This window comes from Tympanuchus pallidicinctus, unplaced genomic scaffold (assembly GCF_026119805.1).
Source record: "Tympanuchus pallidicinctus isolate F22 unplaced genomic scaffold, pur_lepc_1.0 scaffold16, whole genome shotgun sequence".
Classification (NCBI taxonomy): domain Eukaryota; kingdom Metazoa; phylum Chordata; class Aves; order Galliformes; family Phasianidae; genus Tympanuchus; species Tympanuchus pallidicinctus.
The window spans coordinates 19,550,519-19,577,219 of record NW_026294679.1 but is presented as its reverse complement, the minus strand read 5'-3'; the positions used below and the strand labels follow the sequence as shown (position 1 = coordinate 19,577,219).

Sequence of the window (26,701 nt, the reverse complement as noted above, 5' to 3'; positions counted from 1 at the left end):
GCTTAACTGGGAGACACAACTGGCATGCTGAAACAGCAGCAGTAGAGCCAGGTGGACTGGGAGAAACTTACAGATTATACCAACAGAAACCAATTAACTTCTTTGAGAAAGTATATGGACTTCTGTACTTGGGATAGGAAACCCCATGCACCAATACAGACTGAAAGTCAAGTTGCTGACTAGTTGAAATAGTTTAGTGATTACAGTAGGCACCAAGCTGAACACAAATCAGATAGGATTATAGCAGAGGGATACATAGGCACAGAACACTGACCTATGAGGAGAGACTGAGGAAGCTGGGCTTGTTCTGACAAAGAAGAAGAGGGTGAGGGGTGATCATTAAGAGCCTACAGATACTTGGAGTCACAGATAAACACTTAACTGGTAGTGCAAGATAACAGAAATAATGAAAAATGGAGTATTCATATTGGATATAAAGAAAACTCTGGACCAGAAGGGTAATGTAGCATTAAAATAGGAATACACTATAACTTCTCTGATAACTGAGACATGGCTAAGCTAGCCCAAGCCACAGCTAACTCATTAGAGTGTTACCAATAACCAACCATCTACTCGAAAGGAGAGATTCATTCCAACCAACACTTCCTGGAACTAAAGTAGTTAAATAGAAAAATCTTCTGTTAGAAAAGTGCACTGTCTGATGCTGCCTTTCTTTGAATTTACTCCAAGGAGTCCATTACAGCAACAATTTCCTGCAGCTGCCCTACCTGCTTGCTTGTACTTAACCCTTTTCCTTGACCTTCACTTCCAATCCCAGACACTCAGTAACCTACCAGTTCAGAAACTCAAGGCAATAGAAATGTATCTGTTTTCTGTCTTTAACACAGATTACTGAAATAACATATTACCCCATGTTACCTGGGGCTCCACACACTGTGTTGATTGCAGTTGACTGAGAAGATAACAGTTCATCCAGCAAACGCTGAGCAGTTGGAAGAATCTGCAAACACAAAGGAAACTTTCAGTATAAACAGTTTTTCTTACCCCAATATAAACAGCCGACAATCTGCCTGGATTTTCCTAACTAAAGGACTCACAATATTTGTATCAAAGTCATCTTTTCAGAAAGAACGGTAGAGGGTGCTAAAGGTTCTACAAAGTAGTTGTTACACTTCCTTCTCCTCTCTCAGAGCAAATACAACGTTCAAAGCTGACCTCCTACGTTCACACTCTAAGTAGTACAGGAAAGAACCATAGGTTATCAGCTGCTTTCTCATTTCTTGAGGAGACAGAGCAATACTACAGCTAATGTTGTGAGGTATGGAAGCGAGCACAGTCAATGTCACCATTTTCTTGCACTTGTAAATGTTCTATATTTCTTGTTCCTACATCATTTCTCTTAAAATCAAGCTGAAGGGAACAGAGGCGCAAACTGTAAGTTACATCTACACATAAGTTTTCAGGAGGACCTAGCTCATTTACCATGCTTTTCACAGAGAGACCATACATATTTTAACTTAGTCAGCAGTAAACTAATGCAATGTCAGCACAAAATGAATGCAGCCGTAGACTCCACTCAGTTCAGTGTGTAAGCAGAGAAGGCTCACACCTGACTGTGCAGTCCTGAGTAGACATACCCTTAAGGGGCCTTTCTGAAAGTAAAGAAATGCATAGCAGGAAACTGTTCTTCCCTTATTTCAATCTAAGTCTGGGCTCGGAACTTAGATCCGCTTAGTCCTCGACATACACACTTTAGTTTAGGAACAGTTTAGGAAGTTAGGATTTAAATGACTTGCAGCAGAAAGTCTGATATTTCCTCACCTCTCTCCATACAATAGCTGTGGACATTTCATATTTCTACAAAATAAAATCATGTGAATGGCCTACACTAATCTTATAACATACAGTCAAGATTCAGGCACAGTACATCAAAGTTCAGAAATATCAGAGACCAGCAATGAGACCGCTAGAACAGTTTGGGCCATGCCTTTCCTTTTTCAAGGGAATTACATAACAAAGATTAAGATGCATCTGCCAAGAAAACCTAAGCTTTTCTGTTGGGCAGCACTGTTTCAGACTATCTGGCAAGAGAGTAATAATTAAACTGTCCAGATGTATTGATTCACAGCCGGTACACATGAAAGGAAAAATATACCCTCCAAAAAGAAGCAGACAGAATACATGAAAGCATTATATCAAGCAGCTCACATGCTACCCAGGAAACTAGGAGTACCACTATCAACTTTTTAGTGCTCTTCTTTATTTAACATCAGACTAGTCACATAAAGCTTTGAGACCCTAAGCAGGGAAGAGAAACTGTCTTTCATTTAACACAGCAAGAATCATACAGTATTGATGTTCAGCATCAAAAAAAGTGGTTTAGTTTAGTTGTTGAGTTTTCTTTTAAATCACCATTTTCATTTTATATTATTTCTTTGTTTCCTAAGAAGATTAGTATTTCTGATGGAAATTTAGAGGGTGTTGTATCAATAGAATATCTTAGTGTCCCAAGCATACTATCATAATACATCAGCACATGCTGACAGTAACGTAAGTCTTAGACATAATGCACACAATATTGAAATGAGACAAACTCATGCAGGGCAGCGTCTCTCAACCTCCTTCAGTTAATAGGCATTAAATGTTGCCAAGCCCTTATATTTTTATTTTTCATGCAAACATTTCACAGTCACTTAGGTACATTGGCGCAATAAGTGTAAGCATTTTAGACAGACCACAGAAATGACCTGATCTTGAACTACTCTATTATTTAAAGAATAAAAGAGCAGATTTTGCCTTTAACTAACAATACGTAACGTCTGTTACTTTCCACAACCCAAATGATTCTTGCAAGATCACCAAGAGGCTGCACTGGGGGAAGTTAAAAGGTCATCACTTGGGTGCATTAGAAAGTAGCTACCTGGAGCATATAAAACACATCCCCCCTAAGTAGTCTTATCCATTTAATCAACAAAAAAAAAAAACACCAAAAAAAGAAATAACTTGACTTATTCTCAACAAACTTTTTCACCACCCTGTAGTTATTTTACTGTGTTTGAACTTTACTTCCTCAAGCTAATACACTTCTCTTTCTTCTTTTAAAGACACTTCTAATCTTTCACTCAGCAGTAGACGATTGTCAAATAATAGAATAACAAGCTTGAAAAGAGCAAGAACTAAAAGCCTTCCCAGCAACTTACAATCACAAAGAAAAACCAGCCATCTTGTAACAAAAGACATCACATAAATTTATCCCAAATATCAGCAAGTGAATTTAACAAGAAGTCAGTCCTATTGATTGTCCCCATTTACCTGTTGTGGAAGTTCACTGATTAGGTACTGAGCAAATTTTTGCAATTGGTCTCTTTGTAGCCGAGACAAGGACTCAGAAACAGGTGCTCGTAAGCATACCGCAGATGCCTGGATAAAGAAGAGGATATATAAATTGCCATCTACAGATCAGGCATAATGAAGTGCCCACTAAGTGGACAAAGTGTCATGAACAGTGGCTATGCTGATGCATATCATGCTTGGTCTTTTCACATCATTAAGCAGAGCACAGCTGATAAGATGCAAATAAGCTGTCTACGTTTTAGCAAAACTGTTTTTAAGAGTTTCTTGTCAAAGAAACTGCCTTAGCAGCTGTGCGTAAGATCTGTTGTTTCTAGCAATTGCACAAATACTGGCAGGGATTTTGCAAACAGTCCTCTAAAATGGGACATAATTCTTCAAGCCTCTGGCAAAGCAACCAACAAAGCACTGTGGGGGGCCATTTCACAGACTCACAACTGCCTCATTTATCTCACTACAGATTTTTTTTTTTCCCTTAAAACCAGCCTCTTCCCATATCTTCAAACAACAGATTATAAAATAAATATCAGTTTCTTAACTTTGTTCACTACATGGAGTAAGAAGTACCAAATGGAACACAACCAAAATTTAACCTGGAAGCAGGAAAATGCACTTTGATAATAAGGATGCTTCTGATATCAATTTATCAGCAACAATATCCCTTGGCTTGTAATTTGCTACAAAGCAGCTAATATACACAAATATGAAAATGCTTTCACCGTTACCTTTCAGGTAGAAGAAAGGACTAGGCAGAAAGTGGTCATTTTTGTCTTACACAGAGTTCAAATTTTGAGAGTAAACGCTGTTACTGAAAATTTTGAGTTTCAATATCCACTTTTAAAAATGAAGCTATTTTGCAACAGAACTCTTTTTTTTTTTTTTTTTGACAACTTCCCTGCCTTAAGTACAGAAAGTGAATTGATATTCCAAAGATTACATCTAAGGATGAATTTAAGCCTATTATGATTGCTCATTGTGAAATGTTATCAAGCTTCATCAGGTTATTAGCACTCATTTAAAGAAATTGGAGTTGATCATAACCACGTTAGCTATTAAGTATTCTGAAACAGTAGAAAACCTTCAGTTTATTTCAATCATCCACACTTCATCCTCCCTTAAAATAAATTTCTCATTGCTTCATAAAGACTGAAAAAATAAACAGCTATATAAGTCTGAACCCCCAGCTTGTATATTGCGTGTTGATTGTACCTGTTTTCACCTGAAATCTTTGGATTTAGGAAATACCTACTTTTTTTAGCAGGAAATACCTACTTTCTCCTTTATACAAGGCCATGCAGAATGCTAGCAGTCAAGTAAAATTATAAAGATATTGAATGTTTGAAATCTACAGGTCAAAAATGACACCTGTCTGTCTCAGTATGAGTTAAAACGAATGGATGTACATAAAGGCCAGTAGAGATCAAAATTACTTTCCTTCTGCACCCTCAGTGATCGTACAACCAGGACTTTTAATAAAAGACCAACTATTGATGATCTTGCACTCCTTGCAGAACTGAGAAAGAATGAATAACTTTAGCATTTAAGTGAGAAACAGGAAGGGCCCAAAAAACAACTGTATCTACTCTGAGCAATTTGCACATTATCAAAGGACATTCTGCAGCTTAGAGTTTCAGTCAACTCACACTGCAGACTGCAACTATGAGTGTACATTTGTACAATCTGTAACCAAAAGGAGTGCCAAGAACAATTTCCCTAAAGAGTGCTCATGTTGCATAAAATTGTAATGACAAGAGACTCAGAGAAGTGGATGCTGGGGGAGAGCAGAAGTGTACTTAAAGGCCTACATTGTGTATCCGGAAGAGACAGAGCGCCACGACGTGAGCGCACCATTTGGCCCCAGCACCACAGGTACAGCTGCATGATGTGATCCTGCATCGGTCAAACATCACTGCCACATTGTATGCACCTTTGGGTGACATCATCTGCGGGGGTACCACAGTGGCACTCAGATGGAAACCTGTTAAAATTAAAAAGTCCAAAGTTACTATTGTGATGCCTGGGAGGCAGATTCAGATAGCATGAAAATTAAACTGTGCGCCATTTAAACAGCAGAATATGTCTAGCAACAACACCTATACTGGGATGGGCACCAGTTTAGAGTCTCTAGCACTTCTTTCTTCCCAATCAATTATGGCAGAGTATTAGCAGAGAGACATAAGACATTGTAAAAGGTTAAAAGAAACCAAACAGATTTTAATATATTAATTCACATTTTACAAAGAAAAGCAGGACTGCTGAAAAGCGTGAATTTTTGATCACAGGATCAAAGTTAGGCTATACATACTTCAAGTATGACCTCAATTAAGCCCAGCAACAGTGCAGAACAGGTTAGGTGACTTCTTGAGAATTACTTCCAACTCTGTCAATTTTCACTACTTTGTAGGGCACTAAAGAAGGCAGCACTTGTGCCTCAATACTTACTATTAACTTGTGTCTTCAAAAGCTACCAATTTCTCTTAAATCACATACCTACTTACACTTACAAAAATCCTATTTTTGTAAACCATGTACTGAGAAAACAACAACAAAAAAAAATCCTACTTGTTTAAACTAGAATAGACAAAAAAAAAAAAAAGAAAAAATGCAAAAACAACACTTAAAAGAATCCAGCCCCACTATTCAGTGAACAAATACATGGATTATAAATCTAACTTCAGGCAAAATAACAAAACATTTCAACAAGTCTTGGCTTTATGTAATCTCATATGCTATGCATCCCAGTTGTACATGCAATGAGTCTTCCTCTACAGCCGAGGGTTGTCCAATGGCACACATATTACAAGCAGGAAAAGGCCATTAGGAACATGACTCTTCTGTTTGTCTTTAAGGTTCCTATCACCAGTAAATCAGCTTCTACAGCAACGAGTATCGGCCTCAGACCCTTTTTGCCAGTCTCAAATTCAGTCTTAAAGCAGCAAAAAAAGTATCAACATCATAACCAAAACTCAGTCTAACAATCTACCTTAAGTGAAAAAATATGGTTTGTGATAGACGACTAAAAACTTCCCGCTCATCAGCACAGGCAAACACATTACAAATTCACACTATTGAGCTTTCATTATGATCTTGTGCGGTTATTATAAAGATGGTGTTTGGAGTGCACATGACCTACTAAATTCGATCTAAAACAATGCGCAGTATTTCTTCCTCAAACTACAATCCCACGCCAGTGCAAACTTACCTTACTTAACCTTTCTATTTTTCCTCTTCACCAGAATTCAAATCCTCTTCCTGATGCGGGTGATTATTTTGATTAGTACACATAATGCCCCCCAAGTTCTTTGGCCATTTTAGCAATTGGAACAGAATCAAAACAAAAGAAGGCATTCACCACAAAATTGCTGTGCAGCTTATTACTACCTACAGTTCTAATTTATATTCCACACTTGGCTAACACAACCAAAACAGTTCAGCTAGTCCTTCTAGTACACTGGAAGCACCTCGGACTAATGCCAAAACGCCCCAATTTTCACAAAAATAAATTCAGCACTTCACAAACTGCAAGTGCGGCAATTTTACAGCACTGAGAAAAACAAGTATTCTAAAGGTGTTAGAGAAGAACAGGTCACAGCCATGCACTCTTTTCAAGTTCCTACCATGAACATTTTATTTGTATATGAAGACTGCTAACTGACCGAATGCAAAGGGAAGAATTGCTACAAAGAGAGAAAAAAAAAATCTTAAGGGCTTCAGCATGACATCACAGCTTCAGTATAATTTGTAGCTGGATGAACTTCTGCCCCTGATTCTGCTAGTTCAAGCAGAACTGCCTTGATTCTTTTGCACTGCCAACCTTGCTGTGCTGAACAACTGCATGTAGAATGGCGCAGGAAACCACACAAGGGAAAATACCTGGGATCTATTAATGACTACCACAAATACCAGGCCAAATACCACAATTCAGTTCTCACTGCACAGCTAATCAAAGTCTGAACCTGCAGATAAAGTGAGGGGGACCATTCTGGACTTCCTATCCCTATGCTACAGATAAATGAAATGATCAAAGAGCACTCGTTTACAGCCTGGCTGCAACTATTTTTTCAATGGCTGACCACAGCCCTAACCTACTTGCTTGAACATGAGGACAAGAGCCATGCCTACTGCACATCTAAGTGATTCAGTTACTTCACAGGGATCCCCAGAAGCATTCTTCCCTTACATCCCCCCCCCTGCTCCCACTACCTGATAACAGCCTATCTACCCCTCAGAAAGCAGTACATTACAAAAACCCCACTTACATGCACCAGCAGTATTAATTTTGCCACTGTATGCAGCCTAACAAAAAAACTAAGATGTATTCTATTCTTGGCACGCTCCGCTCCCACGAGGCCTCAAGAATGGGCTTCAGGCCAGAAGAATTGCTCTGTCAGGAGCCTCACTCCACATGCCACCATTTTTCTTAAATGCTCTGTGCAGACCAAGTTTAGTGCTTCTGTGAAAACATTCAGGCTTTCTACAGAGTGAGTGATCTTCTCACAAGCACCAGATTTACTTCTTACACACAGAACAAATTTGTCAAGTAGCCAGTAACAATGCTTCAGAGGATGTTGGGTGCACTAACACTAACAGGAGCAACCTACATCAAGCAATGGTAGCACTATGTTGTCCAGTGTGATACTCAATTAATACATGTGGTTTTATCAAACAGAAAATCAGGGAGTAATCAACTGCTGCATGGTTGGGTCCCAAAAAACAGAGATGCTTTGTTTTTTGGTCTACAACCCATCATTCTCACTACTCTACCCCTAAGCCTTAATCTTTTAGGAAAAACATCCAAAATAAATGTGTGCTTTCCCCTGGATATAACCCAGTTTTCAGAATTTTAGGATAACTACGATGGCTATGTCAATGTCTCTTGCACTTATATTTATTTTAAAAATGAAAACCTTTTATTGAGAAATTTAAAGTTGTTTTTCTGGGTTCTATTAGTCCTCATGATTTCAGGTGGAAACACACAAATTCAAAACACCCCAAGCCACTCAGTAAGCAATTGGAATTAAACAGTTTAAGCCATCTATGAATTAACACCACCCTCTTAAGAATACTGCTTGTATTACAGTTTCCAGGATTTCTTTGCTGATATTTGATAGTTCTGATGCCTCTATAGCAATGGTAGCAAACAAGCTCTATTATTCTGCATGGAATTTAAGAACTTTTCCTCCAGGTTTCTTAGGACTAACAGAAATTGAAAAATAATACCTGAACAAAGACCTTTGGATAGAAACTAAGGCAAGGCAATTATGGATATATTTTTTTTCTTTTTAAACCAAGTTAGAGGAAACACTAAAAAGCAGAGACTTGATGACTCTGCTTGAGATGTAAAAATCAAGATTGAATCTGCTGCTGTATTCCTCATTAACAAGAATGAAACAGAAAGTAAATCCCTGAAGTTATCTAAAACACACCTACTTGTGAACATCAATAACTTCTTCAGTGTAAGGAGGCAGGTAGATGATTGCTACAAAAAGAATGTGTGAGAGAAGACCTACAAAAGCCCATTATTTGTGTATATACAGTACAACACTCTAAAGAAGCAAGTTTGTGGAATGTAATGAAGAAGTGCTATTGTTCAGAAATTATGGCTATGGATTTGCATGCGGACAAGATGATCACGATTACTCATTCATGTTGGAAAAGGAAAAATATAAGCCTTATAACAGACAGCCCCTGCAAAGGAAATGGGACAGAAGAGCACAAAAGCACTGTTCAACCTTAGTCCTGTCACAATATCACACTACACTGCTTACTCTTCCTCAAAATTAAACACACTCTCGAAAAGTTGCTTCATTTCTTATTTATTTTCACATTAGTCACTACATGAAACTTGAAACTGCAGCCACACACTTTAAAATTATTAACAGCAATGAACTGAACATCCACCCACTGTCCTTCTTCTGGGCTTCTATTCATGGGAAAAAAAAAATCCTTCTACTAGATAATGTTTCTCTGCTAAGGAGGAAACAACATTACTGTTTAAACAAAGTTCCTTCCTTCCCTTCCAAACACAAAATCCTTTGTCAAGAAGCCCAGTTGCTGTACGTGTACTGGACAAGTTTCTCCCTGGTGCTGTTGTACACCACCTCCTCTTCCTTTCCTCCCCCCTCTAAGCATAGGTTTTGAACTAACACCCGCAGACTTTGTTAATTTACATTCTTCCACACCTCCTTGTCTTTTTAATTTATTACTGAAACAAGTTTTGACAACAGTGCAACCACAGAGTATTAAATTTTTATGTTCTTTTCCATTGTTAAAGTCGCAGGAACTACTGAGTTTCAGCAAGTTTCATTTTAACTCATTTTTTTTCTCTCTCAAATGCTTCCCTGCCTGAATTTCAACCTTAGAGGTCTTTTACAGCATCACAATCCTGACATTAGCAGATTACGTATGCACTCAAAATTCAGTTCTAACTTGATTTTGTTCATGATCCTAAATTATTGTCTGGTCTCACTAAAACTCAATATACCTTATCTATAAGGAAGCACTTCTTTTTCCAATAATTCCTATTGGAATAATTCCAATAATAACTATCATTATTACAGTAGATAACAGTCTAGATAAAACCATTCTGCACCTTTTACCTCATATTCAGAAAATAGTTTATAAATGTCTTGCAATTTGCATGACTGTCTCTTTCTCCCTCAACATTCACAGCATGAGTTCTTTTTCTATTCTTTACTAAATGTATTCATTCAGTTCATCACCAACACTTAGGCATTGCCAGTATCAGAGACTGAACAGGCTCACAGAAATCCCCATCCCTCATCTCACAGAAATATAGAGGCTTCCTTCCTTTATGTTATACATCCATTAACCATCATAGTTCCCACATGCTGAACAATAAACTAATTCTGAAGTTTATACTTTCAGAAAAAAATGTCTGCATTGAATTGATGTGATCCACCTTGACACACACCAGTGTCTTTATTTCACATAATTCCCTCCTATCTAACAGCTGTCACTGAAAAAGATAACTCAATATTTTTCCTCACTTAAAACAATTTCATGAAGAATCCAGAGTCCAGTTTCTTGTTTATGATTAGTTTTCACAACCATAAAATGTTAAAATAGCAAGGTAAGCGAGAAGAAGTGAGGATAAAACTCACTGTCTAGCAACAGGAATTCCCTTCTGCCTTAATACTACCAAAGTACCTGTATTACGAATACAACTATTTTGCTATGAGAATAACATTTAAGCCTGTAAACTTCATCTCTGCCACAAAAACACTTCAGGCAAGGTATTAATTGAACCAGACTGATAGAAAGCCAATTTCTTTTTATTAATGAGGAGTTTAAGCATTATGGAGAAAAGGCATTCTATAAAGTTTTCCCCAAAATGTTGAAACTGAGCAAGGGTCCAATTTGCAGAACTAATCTGGCTTTTCACTCAATTTCACAGCTGAGTTGACAAAGGTTGAAATAAACACAACATTCAGCTTAAGACATTACACAAAACACGCATAGCATGTAGTTTAGTCTAAGATACAGAAAAACTAGTTTTGAGACATACTTTTGGGAAGCTAAATGAAATCTAGAGACATGGAGCTGCAGAGTTCTTACCTATCTGGAGAGGGTCTTTGACTGCCCTCACTCGGAACAGCTGCTCCCCTCTCTGGAACTCGTCTGCACTGCCATTAGCCAAACACGAGTACAGTCTGGAAGTGAAAAACATAACAAAGCCAGATTAGTCGTTTCTGAGAAACTTCACATTATTATCTGAAATACAAAATCATTTACAACCTAAAATCACTTACATTCCAAAGTCAGCATGTCACAGTAAGACCTTGTACTTCTGGACAAGTTGCCCACATGGTCATGTGAGATTTTTTACATCTGTGCTCATCAGACTAACGAGCATGTACGACCAACAGCTGAAGTGCTCTGTTCTATCACAGGTGATCTTTATAACTGTACCAGTACTTCTGGCACTAACTCCCCAACCCGAAACTAAAATGTTAGATGAAAGCATTTAAGAATTGTCAGGATGATTCTTTCTAAAATACCTTTAAAATACAAATGCGTCTGCTATCCTACAAAATTCCAGATGCATGGTTGCATTGGTAGGCAACCTACAGAAAAAAATGCTTCAGACAAAACACATTCGTAAAAGATTTAACAGCACTGAGTTTCTGATTATGCACTCAATCAATTTCCCCATTGGGAAACATAAGAAATACAATTATTTCCCTGGCTGTATCTACTCTGACTACTGATGTACTCAGCAAATTCTGATTCTCCTACTTACACCAATTAAAAACTTGCAAAGTATTCTGAGAGAGCCCTCCCCAATAATTTCTGAGCTCAGCTAAATTCTGATTGAAGCAACAGATTCAAACTGGACAGAATACCACATAAGATTTATGTAAAGATAAAAGTCCACAAGTAGGTTGCATAGTCAAGCAAACTAAGGCAAGCATTTATCCTGTTTCAGTTACACACAGAGCCTACACATCTATATGTTCTTCCTGGGATGCAAGCAGGGTAGCTGAACCCACAATAAGAATCCATAACGTTGCACATCTACAGTAACCCACTCGTATATTACAAAGTCCACATACCAACAGCAGGAGCAGCCAATATACAGGACATTACATGGACAGTGACTGTTCTCTAGTGAACAGAGCTTTCCCTTAAGCATCGGTGAGCAGAAATAGTAAGCATTACCTAATATCTTCCTCATTTTCAGGGAAACTCCAGAAGGCAATCCGAAGCTGTAGTTGCTCAGGAACTGGAGGATAAACTTTTTCCACGACCTCAAATGGAATGTGAAATGCAACCTGTTTTGCAGACAGTTCCACCAATGGGATCACCAGCCCATCTGGCAAGACAAGAAACAAAATGCAATTAGCCACTGAGGGAACTAAAACTGAGGAGAGGCAAAAGGCACTAGAGCAGAGAGCACTTCCCCGTCTAACTCACCGAATTCAAAGACCTATTTTGATAGTACAGTGAAAGGCAGCACAGAAATTTCCTAAAAAACTGACTACTTGCCAACCTTACATTTGTTTTCAGCCCCAGAGATTCATTAGGCAGCATCCCCTTCTCACAGATCAGCAGTCTTTTATTATCACAGGATTATTTCTCCATCATCAGTGATTTTTATTCTACATTATAGATGGAGCCTATCTTTTACTGTGCTATACTCCCATACACAAATGTGAGAGCACAGATTGTAAAATATACAGTGATGGTTAAGTGAGTTATCCCTTTCTTTACTGCAAGCAGATACGCAAGATTTTAGGGGAAAGTCATCTTATTTCCCCTTCTGACAGCCAGTACAGCTAACTAAAGAAAATCACTATTGTTAATTAGTGCAGCAGTCATCTTAAATGTCCCTGCTGTTACTACAGTAGTAGATACCATAGAAAGTGCAAACCGAGGTACAGCAGTACTCGAAATTGCTCTGAGAAATGAAAGAAGTATTTATTGGAGTTTTTTACTGCAGTTTTTGCAGAGGCACTTTATCCAAATCTTTCATTACACAACATTAAAAAAAAAAAGAGAGAGAGATAATACCTAAGCAATCTCTACCCTTAAAGGTACCATATCTGAAAAGGTACAATATCTGAAAAAGACTTTAGTATGAGTTTTAGTATGAAACACCTGTGCATCTTTTGAAGAGACTGCAAGCGGATGGTATTTCTTTTCACAACTATGTGCTGTGGGGTATGAAGGTCAGACAGAAATAGCAAAGCCACACTGGGTTGACAGAAAAGCAGCAAAGGCAAAAGCAATCCATTATTCCATTAGTATGTATTATTATTACATATATTTTTCTTTACAGATACAATGGACTAGGACTCCTACAGTCAGTTACCAGGACTCAACAGTACTAGCAGAGCAGATCACTGCAATTACCCTCCACCTACTTCATTACACAGCACAGCTTTCTCCTTCAAGCCTAAGCAAACTAGCACAAGAAAAACCCTATGACAAGCATTGCTGAAATTACTTGTCCTGAAAATAAAAAAATCAATCTTCCAAGTGGGAAAGAGTCAGTACTACTAAACATAAGAAACATACATGCTTTCTGATGAATCAAACAACTGTAAAGCCCTGATCTGACAATTTTCAGGATGATCTGACTTCTGCCAGTAATAGGGCAGTAGTACTCAATGAGAACCCCAGGGAGCTTTTCAGACCCCAGCCAGGAGCAAGCTGGGAAAACAGCCCTACATGACATGAGCAGGACCCTACTGCTGGCCACCACTTCTCCCCACAGACCCCTGCCCAACTCCTATGATTACACAACATATTAGTGTGGATCCTTTGAAGGAAATAAGCTCCCAGGAGCCCCTTGACAAAAGGGACCCTTGGATTAACTCTTCCACATAATCTACCAAGACTTCATACAATGAGAAGAAACTGCAGTTTTATTAGAAAACGAGTCACGTGAGCACTGTCGTGTCAGCTCAGCCACACGGCCAGAACATGGCTGCAAAAACCACTGTGGCATGACAGTGAGCCTGGGACAAACAAATCCACCAAAAGCATATCAAAGTCAGTCCTACTTGAGAAGCCTTTTGGATTTGTTCTGTTAGGAAGGCTCCAGTGCACTCATTCTGAGATTTTACCAGATTTGCAGTGAACTAAGGTAACTGACTGACTTCGTATTGAACTCAGTTTCATCAGCTGTACTGCGTTAATAGTAGCCTGCAGGAGCCAGCAGCCAATTAACTGGAACAGCTGTCTTCAGCACGCATTCAGCACATAGTTTTGATATTCTCAGAATAAAGTGAAAGCAGTAACATCTGAAGTGGAAAAAATAATCTAAAAAGCAATAATCTTATCTATAAAACAACGGATTTCTCTAAAATGTTTAATTTTCTAGATGGAAAAAGAACCGTGGAAAAGAAATGGTAGAAGATAACTGAGAAGTAGAATTATTTGGATGATACTTAAAGGACGAGTGAATTCGCAGTAGCCAACCTGCTACATAATGTAAGCACTAAAATTAAGAAGTTAAACTGCCTTAAGTTTCAAGGGTGGTGTGCCATGTACAGCCACAGTGGTAGAGACACTTAACCTGCATGGGATTCAGAACACAGGGACTTCCCCATTAGGTCTTCTGTACATTCAGTTGGACACCCTGAGATAAGTACTTAAATTAGACAATATTTTTCTTTGAATACTAAACAAAGAGATCCTCTCCAAAAGTTTATCTCTAAATACACAAATCCACTACTGGGGGATTTATACCTGCTTACATCAAAAGGTATTATCAGTGAAACACATGAAAGGTACCCCTAAATACTACAAAACACACTTTGAGAAGAAAACAAAAAAGGAAAAGTGCTAATAAAGAAAAGGAAAAGGCATTGTATATCCCACTCAATGCAAAGATAAAGACAGCAAGGAAGATTGTAAAAAAAATTAAAAAAAAAAATAGCAATAAAATCAGAGATGTAATAGAATATCAATGAATCTGCAAGATACATTTATATGAGGGAGAAAAATTTAAACTGTGCTTCCTCTTGAGCAGCAGACAAGACGATCCAAAGAGAGCAAAGGAAACTCCTCATGTCTTCAAAGAATAAAATTACAGGCAAAGCATAAGCACCCTCAACATTTCTGACCTACATGAAACCCAAATCCCAGGTCTAGAAGGGAATCTGAGAGATAATCTGATCTGTACACCCTACTAGCAGGCAGGACCAAGAACTTCTCAACCATTTGGAATAAATTGTGCCCCATCTATCTACTGCTATGTGGAACACACTAACTTTTACATGAGGACCATCCTACCCTTTTTGTTACTGTTTCATGTGAATTGATTTTATTGTAGTTTTACAATAGCTATAACTTTAGCACAGACACAGTTATTCCTGCAGGAACAACATCAACAACAAAAAACCCAATCCAACTCCAAATAGCTAAGGCAAGTTATGCACACAGGAACACGCCTTCACCAATGGAAGCAAATTCCATGCCATCAGGGCTTACTGACATGGGTGTGCTACATTTCTTAATCTTTCCTAGCACAGGGTAGGCTGTAGCAAGTTGCAGCCAACAATTGTTCATAAAAACAGATGATGTTCCAATAAATTCTTCAGTGCAATAACAGAGTTTTCACGATAGACAAAAAGAGAAAGAAGACTCTACTTGAATAAACAGCAAAATAGGGGCCAGGAGTTATTAAATGGAACTGAAACAAATCCAGCTGGACCAAACACTGAATAAATTTGTTATCTAATGACATTATTCCTATTGGGTTAGTTTCAGTTGACACATGTCCCTAAGAATAAACTATACGTTCAATAGATATGAACAAATACAGATTGAAGGGAACAAATCTCACAGTATGAGATAAGACAGTGCAAAGATAAGACTCACTGTGTTTTATACATACCCGTATATCTTAAGGAAAATAGGGTGATGCTTTTTAGCAGAACAAATAAACCATACAGTAAGACATCTTAGACTGCACTATCTTTTGAGAGATGTGTCTCCAGCTTTGATTTTATAGTTATCTCTTCACATTTCCCCTCACCTCTACCACTGGCCTCAGTCCAAAACGCATCAGGGTGGAACAAAAGTAATACAGCAGATAGACCAAGGAGATGGGGAAAATGAAGCGAAACACTTCTGCTATTAGAAGAGAAAATGAGATCAGTAAAACTAACAAGAAATATGTAGCACGTCGTTTTGATCAGTGAAGATGTATGCAGGGGTGTTATAAAACCTGTTTTACAAATCTCATTTAAAAATTGGTATATACCACATTTCTTTTGGCAGGGTTTCCCATGCAGAAAGATAAATCTGTCAGTGTGGAATGTCATTTTAGCATTTAACTAAAATAAATCAAACAGAAATGTATCAGTAAGGGCCCCAAACTTAAGGCAGTGACATATTTTCTCCCTAATGCCCCTTGAAACCAAAAAGCACTGTGAGTTCTCAAATATGGGAGAGCCATGCATTGAGCTATAACATACTTAAATCAAACCTCTTAAAAATGGCAATCTTCTTGTTGTCTTCTGCACATTTCTGCTGTTGGTTCTGTTTTAATCTCCCTTTATTTAACTTTCCAAAAATTTAACCTCAATGTTGATGCCTTGAAGAAGTATGTGTCGGTGCAATGTGTTCCTTTCAGTCTCCAACTATGCAACAAACATCAGAAAACTTTACCTTTGTCTTGAATTCTGTTATACTTAAGGAGAGAATTTTGACTGCACAATCACCCAAGGTGAATATTGCAAAATCAATCATGACATTTTTAATTAAAAATTTAGTCTCCATTTTGAATATAAATTATATTCCAAGATGTTTAGGCCATTACTTACATCTCTTTCCCTATTCTTCTTCCATTTTGTTGCATAATCAATGTGATGTTAAAAGCAGGATACATGTTTTTAAAAATAAAAGAAATTCACCTTTGAGGACAATACACACTGCAAATGTCTGAAAAAAATGTCTGAAAAAAGGATATTTTCACTTCCTTCAAAAGCACTTCTCACACAAACCTCTTTCCACAAGGCCCATAAGAAGAGGCATTCAGTAAGGAGCAGAGCCAACTCAGTGGTCACCAACACACCACCACCTGCTTTTCAGTCACGCTAACATTTGACACAGGCAGATCACAATTCTGTCACAGAATCATAGAATTGCTTACGTTGGAAGGGACTTTAAAGATCATCTACACCAACCTCCTGCCACGGGCAAGTTTGCCACCTACCAGATCAGGCTGCCTAGGGCCCCATCTAACCTGCACTTTAGGAGTGCCTCCAGAGATGGGGCATCTGATTAATGTTTATAAATATGTAAAGGGAGGTGGGAGGCAAATGGATGAGGCCAGATTCTTCTCAGTAGCATGCAGCAATAGAACAAGGAGTAATGGCCTAAAACTTGAACAAAGAAAGTTCTATATTAACACGTGAGAGAACTTCTTTACGGTACGGGTTACAGAGTACTGGAACAGGTTGACCAGAGAGGCTGTAGAGCCTCCTTCTACGGAGATATTCAAGACCTGTCTGGATACTTAAATGTGTGACCTATTGCAGTGTATCTGCTTTAGCAGAAGGGTTGGACTCAATGATCTCTTGAGGTCCCTTTCATCACCTACGATTCCGTGATCCACAGCTTCTCTGGACAGCCTGTTGTTGTGCCAAAGTTGAAGGAAAGAGGATTCAGGATAAAAGAGTTTAAATAGAACAGCTTGAAAAATTTCCATCATACAGACTCACAGGCAATCCGAAGGAGTAGCTAGAAAGCTGTATGACATAGTAGAAATAGGATCAGCTAGACCTGTGCCTGGACTAATGAATCTAATAATCTAATAAAGAACACTGGATTAAAACCAAAACAAAACACCCACCACCACCAAAACAACAAACTTACTCAATGCACTCTTCCAGGCTTGCATGGTGAGTCTTATAACTAGAAACTCATTTATTTCCTAAAAAATCACCACACACCGAACTGTAAATGACCTTTTGCAATCACACAGTTGGTCTCTACACAGTTGGTGTAGTTTGTAGTGGACACACACACGTGTGTATCACATTGCTCTGGCACAACTGGAGCAAACTGGTGCTCTCTGGGCAGCTCAGTAGACATACTAAAGACTGAACAGGCACAAAGAACAAACTCTTGCCCCAACAACAATCAGTACAAGAGAAGAAAATCAAACTGGAAGGCCAAGGAGCAAAGAAGCTGTGCTAGTCATCCCTCGGCCTAGTCAGACCTCCAGGACTGAACCAAGGTACATCAATGTCAGATTCTGACAGGCGAATGGACACAAGCAATGCCTCCCAGCTCTAGTCCAACTTGACTACCTACAGAATGATGCAATCTGAAAGGCTGAAGATTCAGTGTAATACTCAAATAGCGATTCCCAGCTGCCTTGAATTAGTATTCTCCTGTTTTAGATTAATAATTCCGTGTTTCGCGTTTTGATTTGTGCCAAGGGGGGGGGGGGGGGGGGTTGGGGAGGAAGGCAATTTTTCTTATTTTTCTTGTCAAAAACAAGCAAACCACAGTATCTCTAAAAATAGGAGGTTCTTTCATTTCACAGATTAAGGAAAAAAATGAAAATGCATGTTCTGGCTCCTAAGATACTTGAGCAGTGTCAGCCTTCAGAAAATAAGCAGCTCCTTTACTCTGGAACAGCTTCTCTCCCAAGTTAAAACAAAGTTTCAGCAATTTCTTTCTTAGATACCACTCCAAATCAATTCTGTGCAAAACTCCCCAGCATTAACAAAGCAGCTGCAATAACAAATGGATAACAGCAGATTCTGGAAGAAATTCTTTAGTGGAATTCATCTATGTGAGTTATTCAGATGCTGGAACAGAACAAGAAGGCTGGATAAGAAAATAATACATAGTAAGTGGTAGAGAAAGGATGCTACAAATGCTGCTGCTGATTGTTAATCAAGCTTGCACAGAAATGATGACAAAAGAGAATGTTCTGATTTGATGTCTTCTTTCATAAACATTTTTGTATTTTTAAGATGTCCACATGTTCAGACCAGACTACCAAGTGCAGCCAAAATTTTAAAAACATAATGGAATCGGAATTCACAAGACTTTCAGTTACCTCTTATTTTCCTCACCAAGGGTTATACAACTCTCTCTGCTTTTCACCACCATTTTTCAGCAGTGAAATTACATTGAGAGTAAATGTGGTAAGGTAGCAAGTACAGAGATATATAAAACCAAGCTGAAAGCAAGAAGAACTTGGGTAAGCCTACATCAGATCTAACCCAGAGAATGACATTTTTATGTTCAAAACAGTTGAGAAGTGGAATAAGCAACAGAATGTTTTCATTCATGTGTACTGGACAAGACTCACGAGATTCATAACTAAAAGCTTTAAAAATACAAATCCCAGACGGGGAGATTATGGTCCATAATTAGAAACCTCCCACTTAAGAGAAAATCTGATGCAACTATTACCACACAAATTCCATTGCTACCACCACAATAACATTTTAAGAATGGCTGTTTATTACTTTATCCAATGCAAAAAAAGCTAATTTTATTACAAAAAGGTGTCCAATTCATCCTCAAAGTCTCAGCTACATAAAGCAAAAGCCATAGCACGGAGTCAAATGTAAGCTCCACCTGGCTTCTGAAAATTGCCGAGGGCTGCAATACAGTTGATGTATGTAGCAAAAGTATTTGCTTGCTCAAACTACCTGTTTGCTCCTGTAATTACACTTCATTTCAAAACCAAATACATACATCTTTTGGCTAAATCTATGTTGACACCACGTCTTCTGTCTCCATAATTAGGAAGCAGGAAAGAGTTTTGCTTTTGTTTTTAAACTCAAACCTTAAAACACACCTACACACCAAAAGCCAATACTTTTGTTTGTTTGATTTGTGCACAAGTCTTAGTAGATTTGAAAAATGTAACACTAAATTACATTGTGGATTTGTGGTGCATAAGTACTTTGGGGTTTTTCTCAAGTGTCAGTAAATTCAAACATGTTGAGTCTTGCAGTTCCTCTTCTGGTCATCAGAATTATCAAAAAAAAAAAAAAAAAAAAAGAGATCTACTGTACAGTTGGTTTTTACACTCCCTTTCTACACGCATACCAAACTAAGAAAACCAGCTGACTTAATTTTGCAGATCATCACAGAAATAACATTGCCACTGTCTTAAGATCAAGCACAGAGTGCAACCCAGACCAATTTTTCACCTATCAAAGGAGGGACCCTACATACCCAACAGAACACATATTCAACTCCTCCTGGCAGATGTTTCAACATCTGAGTGAGCTAAAAAGTATTTTATCCTGATTGTTTTTCAGGTTACATCTTCCCTGTCACAAAGCCAACTTGTCATTACGCTACCACAGGATTTCAGGAAGCATACAAAAGCCCTCCAACAAGAAAACTGGTGAGGCTTCATAATCCTATCCAATATCTCACAAGAGAACTAGAATCACAGAATCACAGAATCACCCGGGTTGGAAGGGACCTCAAGGATCATGTAGTTCCAACCCCCCTGCCCAGCAGGGCCACCAAACGTACACATTCAGATCAGGTTGCCCAGGACCCCGTCCAACCTGGCCTTGAACACGTCCAAGGACGGGGCATCCACAACCTCCCTGGGCAGCCCGTTCCAGGGCCTAACTATTCTCCTTGTGAAGAACTTCCCCCTAACATCCAACCTAAATCTTTCCTCCTTCAACTTGGATCCATTTCCCCTAGTCCTGCTGTTATCAGCCCTTCTGAAGAGTTTACTCCCCTCCTGGGTGTAGGTTCCCTTCAGGTATTGATAGGCTGCAATGAGGTCACCCCGCAGCCTTCTCTTCTCCAGGCTGAACAAGCCCAACTCCCTCAGCCTGTCCTCATAGGGGAGGTGCTCCAGCCCCCTGATCATCTTAGTCGCCCTCCTCTGGACCCTTTCCAAGATCTCTACGTCTTTCTTGTACTGAGGACTCCACACCTGGACACAGTACTCCAGATGGGGCCTCACAAGAGCCGAGTAGAGAGGGACAATCACCTCCCTGTCCCTGCTGACCACCCCTCTCCTGAACTTAGAAGATGCATGATGAGTGTGTGGGCTCCAAGAGTACAAACCCACCAGGAGTTTAAATGAGCAGGAGTATGCAGAAAATCCCATACTCATGTCCCAGCTTCCCCTACAGAATTCTTCATTTCTTCCCATTCTATGTTACCAACAGCAAAACCATCTGCTGCTTATAAAGTGGTCGTGATCTGCCCTTGGAAGAACTTTCTTCTGAGATGCTCTAGTTACCTGTGCCTCTCCTTTTAAAGTTAAAGCAACACTGAAAAGAACAAGCAATCATGCTGCAAGCTGCAATCAAGCATCAAGCTGCACCAGGGGATATTTAGGCCGAACATTAGGAAATACTACTTTTCTGAAAGAGTGGTCATGCACTGGAATGGGCTGCACAGGAAGGTGTTGGAGTCACTGACTCTAGAGGTGTTCAAGGAATGTTTGGATTTTGTGTTGAGGGATATGATTTAGTGAGTACTACTGGTGATAGGTGGATGGTTGGACTGGATGATCTTGTAGGTCCTTTCCAACCTTGCTGATCCTTTAATTCTGTGATTCTATGGATAAACAAACATAGTATCTTAGAACAGAGCTGTGCAGAACACAACAGAAAAGTAGGAAAGTATATACAAAGATCACTGAATCCAACTGCCTGATCACTTCAGGGCTCACCAAAAACTAAACCACATTATTGAGGACATTGCCCATTAGTTAATCATCTTAATGATTAAGCCATTACAATGTAACTAAGCGATGTAGCACCAGCATTAGCAGGGGCACTTAGCACTACTGAACAGACCTAAATCAGAAGCCTGACGCTTTCTGCAACAGGACTTCTTAGAAAATGATACAAGGAACAGCCCTTCACATCAAGAGGCTACAATGAACATTCTAAGGGACTTCAGTCTCAACACACATTTTAGGAGCAGATGTTTGCTCCTACACCTCCCAACTTTATCTGTAGTTTCTGTGCCAGCAAGAATACTTTCTGAGGTACAACAGGGGAGCACTCTCTTCAGAGCAGTATGACATTAATAAGAAAAATAACCAACCCTGTTGTGTTATTCTCTTTTCACCTCTGGTGAACATGACTGAGGACTTCATTACATCCAAATAACCTCTAACTGACAAGCAGATAGCCCAATACTTGACCATCCCTGAGGCCTCTTGCACTTACCGGACTGAAGAAAAGCTGCATGTATGAAAACAACCTTTGCTCTCTGAAGGTCAGTTGGCTGAAGAACAGATTAACCTTCTTTCCACCCCAGTTTGTGCTCCTTATGCCCTCACAACATCCTAGCTGCAACATTGTTTATGTACTGGAAACCAGATCTCTAGAAAGAACACTTGATTTCAGTCTTCAGAACCTCAGGACAAGGCAAAGGTGGAAAGCTACAGGTAGAATTTAATAACCAAAAAGATCTTTGATGGAGGAGGGAAAGGAAATTCAGGTGAAACCAAATTTCATGATTTCTGAACTCCAGGACAGAAACATTTGCACTTTCCACACCACTGAACTCACAGTCCTAAGATCTCACCAGAAGATCCCAGTCTCTTAAGTTCTGCCTTGCAGTTCACATAAGATTTTGTTGCAAACATACACAAAGTATCTACAGAAAATATCTGCTTTGAACGTATCTCAGAACCTCTCTAAACACAAGTCCATCTCAGAATGGAAAGCTGTTTTTTACACTCAATTCTATTCCTTCACTCATGCAGCAACTGTGAACACCTGCACAGAGCTGTGCTGATGCAACCAGAACATTTGATATTCTGCTGATGCCTTATGCGAGATGAGATTTATCAGTCTCTTCAGAAGCTCTGAATCTTGAGAGCAAAATGTCAGTAGGCTTTTTTCTCAGCTCTCCCCCACTGTAACACGACTGAGATCCAAAAAACTCTAGCACCGGCATTAGGCAGGCAATGCAGTGTCCACGACTTGACAACCTCCTCTGGAAATGCAGACAAGAAATTCTTTATCCAATCACCCTTCAATTTCCCTCCCTAAAAAAGGAATTCATTTCAAAAAAAGAGCAGCCTGGGCAAGCAACCGACAGCTGTTAGAAAACCTAAAATGAGCAGCAGATTTTTGTAAAGAAAGACAGACAGTGCTACAAAACACTGTATTCATGCCAGGGCTGGCCAAGGTTTCACAGCAAAATGGGCAGCTTGCATTCAGAGTAACTCTGCAGCTGACGAAGCAGATCAGCTGCAGGCTCGGCGTTTTCCTGGCACTGCTGCTCCGCGCTCCTGCAGATGGCATTCCGTGTAACCCACACCGTGCGCCCAGAGCACAGAGATCAAACAGCTCCTGCTTCCTGAGGGAAGGCTCCGTGCTACTGCTCATTTCCACTCGTGCCCCATGCAAAGTATACTAACATCTCAGACTTCACAATTATCCACAGCGGTCAAGGACAAGCAAACAAGTGACAAAGATCAACATGGATCAGATATTATTCAAAATGCAGATAATGGAAGATAAACACAAATCAAAAACTCAGACTGCATCGCAGCTGAGCACCTATTTCTACCAAGTATATTGCCATGCTTTCAAATGCTGAAAGAATGTCACACAAAACACCATGCAATCTACACTATTTTAAGTGCTGTTCTCAACCATTATTATCCACCCTGAAGTTGTGCATGCCCAATCAATCCCTAACCAGCTTTACCCTATGCCCACATCCCAGGGCTGTATCACTCGGCCTCCAAACAAACACACAGCAAACAATGAGGTGCTGCATTGCAGAGCATTATCAGAATGAGATCTCAGCCCATTTTAGTGAATCTTATAGTAAATCTATTGTCTGAAAAGAATAGATCAAGGATGAGGCTTTCTCACCCCTAGGGTGAAAAAAAAATTTAAACATCTGTCAGCAACTCAAAGAAGACACTGCCTTTTGGTATCACCAATTGAAAACCACTAGAGGTTTAAAAATCCATTACCTGAGACGGGAGTCAAAGTTGCACACCTAAGAGCTTCTGAGAAAATTCCCACCTATCCCCTATTTTCACCTCCTTGGGTTTTGTAAAAACCTCCCACAACGTAAGCTCAGGTGTGTGTCTGTACAGGAGGCTACCATCCCACCCACTGGCACTCCCCAGTGCAGCTCAGGGATGCCAGCACAGCCCCAGCTGCTGCTGTGGGGGCCCAAAGGCAGCAGTCCCCAGCCTTCCTCCAGCTCTCCTTCCCTCTCACTGGAAATAAGGCATCTGCCCAATTACTGTTTGGTTCACCATACAGCAAATAAAAGGGAGGAGAGGCCACCTCACAGACAACTGAGCATCAAGGATAAATGGAACAAGCCAGCAGCGGCAGAACGTTTACAGAGGAGGAACCCATTACAAGTACATCTATCACTAACACTTCACAAAAACAGTAACAGAAGGAACACCAGAAAAAGGTGAGGCATCGATTGTGTAAATTTGCTTAGTCAGATGGATACTATCTCCCAAGATATTTCCAATATTACAGTACTGAAGCAAAGTCAGTCATCTTCCGAGAACATCCCCTGAAGTTTTGAAGCATTTCCTGCTCTTAACCAGCAAGGGAAAAGTAACTCCCGTCCTTGAGAAGCATAAGCAGCTTAGCTGAGCCTGCACACTGCTGCTTTAAATGCAGTCCATTAGGCAATGAAAACTACCAAAGGCATTCAGGGTCAAACAATTAACTTATATACATCAGATCACCTTCTCTCCAAGCCATGCATGGAAGTTATATGGAAGTGTAAGTTGCAAATATTTTCACACCTGGCCCATCCAGCTAGCTCTGGTAAACAAATTTACAGCTGCAGCTCCCTTTTTGTCCCACCTCAGCATTTAGTGACCTAAACATGACGTAGCAAAAGTAATTACATGTAACATGCAGCAGAAACCACGAATAGCTCGAGAATTAAGCGATATCCTATAGACTATACAAAGGCATTAGATTCATGTAAATAGTAGTAATTTCATTTTTAAAGCTATTAATTACAAAGTAACTCACTGGCAAGACTATAATGAAGTTTACATGTGAAATACCTAACAGTATTTTTTACATCAGCAATTGGTGCTTCTTAGACACACGGAACTTAAGCATTCAAGCCACCAAGGAGCTATGCGATCAGCCTCCAGCATGGATTAACAGGGCTTCATGTTTGCACACTTTCCAAAAGACAAGATAGATGCAAATTTACCAAGCAAGAATTCCAGCAAAGGAGTATTGGGGGGGGGGGGGGGGGAGGAGGAGATGAAAATGTAAATCTCAAGAATAACAATGTGTCAAATACACAAAGTCAGGCAAACCTGAACACATATTGGGATCTGTGAAAATTGAAGTCCTACAAATATAAGAAACAAGGCATGGATAGATTCCAGAAGGTCATACAATACTCAATATTCACAGCTTTAGCAAATTTTGCTGTGTTCCAAGGAAGAATCTGTCACATACATTGACAAGACGCCAGTAATAATGGATTGACTACAAGTAGGCATTGTTTCAGTGAACAGATCTAAAAAGAATCCAGGTGGCAACTTGGCTAACTTTGCTTCAAGGCTACATCACTTCTTCCATCCTTTAACTCTGGCTAGGGACACATGCTCAAAGCAGCATCTTTACCAATCTTTAGCCTAACAAAAAAAATGTAATAATAATTTAAAAAAAAGTAAAATAAAGAACATAAAATGAGATTTTAAATGTTTTCAGACCTCCACTAATGCATTAATCCAGTTTACCACTATTTCAAGATGGCAAATAAAGGCCATCACCTACTTGTTTTTTCACCTCTCCAAACGAAAGAGGAAGCCAGAGTTGGCCCAAGCACTCACCAGCTCCACTGGTTCAACAAGTCACCTCTGAGTGTCTGAACTTGTGAGGAAGAAGTGTGACTGGATGCCTTCCTGTAAAGTTTCCCACTGCTTGCAGAAAACCACAGGGCAATAATTCTTTTATCATGCTTTGCATCTACATTTCTGTAAAAAATGTCTCTGACCTCCCTCTTTCACCTTCTCTAAGGCTGTTCTCTCCTGTATTGTAGCACCCAGCTTTATTCCCAAGAGCAGATGTGGTTTCTCCTGCAAACAGACTTTTTTCATCTTCCCCCTTTCTTATCCATTTATCCTTTCCCTTTCTTCTACATGCCAATCCTCATCTCATATGAAAAAGGAGCTCAAAAGCTACACTATTTGTCCCACAGCCGCAAACTAAACCTAATGGTCAAAAGGAAGACAAAAAAGCCAATGAAGCATCAAAAAATATCACTCATGTTCCCTACCTGCAGCAGCCAACTGAGGATGTTAAGATTTTGTTTGAATACACTACTCCTGCAGCCCTTCTGGGTCTCCTTCTGAGAAAAGGGAACCTCTTAATTTCCCCATTTTTTTCAGTACTGCCCATTTATCAACAGATTCTTATTTAAATACAGAAAAATCAGCACATATATTTGCCAATTGAATACACATCTTAACAGAATAAACGAGGTCAAATGTAGTTAAGTACCAACATTTTCTCCTTTCTTTTGTTTTTGTTGGAGTAAACTAGAAACACTAATAATGACTCATAATAGTAATGTTTGATTAAAACCAGACAGTTTTCACAGAGCCATTTATCTCAAAATACGTAGCTCCACAAAACTGTAACGGGTCTATCACAGCCTGACAAAGTTCCTTTGTTTCATTCTTTTAAGAAGATATTATGTTTCCAGCTGTATGGAAACAAATACACATGAATGAAATGTATTCAAAATAGCACTCTCTATAAGCTGCATCTTCAGCTGCTAAAGCACCAATAAAGGCATGGTCAAAGAAATCAGTTTCAATGTTTTCTGATGCTGAACAAGCAGAAGGTGGCACAAGCCTTGCCAGAATGTTACTGTCCTTCCATAGATGAAGCAACAGGGAAAAAAGAATGCATCAAAAAAACCACAC

The 26,701-nt window shown here is 39.3% G+C and overlaps 1 protein-coding gene across 6 annotated transcripts in view; it reads right to left on the bottom strand.

Annotated features, from left to right (window-relative positions):
- ZSWIM8 (zinc finger SWIM-type containing 8) overlaps nt 1-26,701 on the bottom strand; it is a 68,649-nt gene that overhangs the window by 31,819 nt on the left and 10,129 nt on the right. For 4 of the 6 annotated variants that reach the window (XR_008205374.1, XM_052678215.1, XM_052678214.1 and 1 more), the window contains exons 2-6: nt 11,995-12,148; nt 10,891-10,985; nt 5,118-5,290; nt 3,274-3,381; nt 880-961 (exon numbers count right to left, since the gene is read on the bottom strand). Coding sequence is in view for 5 of the 6 variants with exons in the window: in XM_052678215.1 (XP_052534175.1) it covers nt 880-961; nt 3,274-3,381; nt 5,118-5,290; nt 10,891-10,985; nt 11,995-12,148 (612 nt within the window). In the remaining variant the exon portion in view is untranslated. Of the gene's footprint in view, nt 1-879; nt 962-3,273; nt 3,382-5,117; nt 5,291-10,890; nt 10,986-11,070; nt 11,159-11,994; nt 12,149-26,701 lie in introns of those variants that run through there. The other 2 variants (XM_052678218.1, XM_052678217.1) reach the window with 2 other exon arrangements.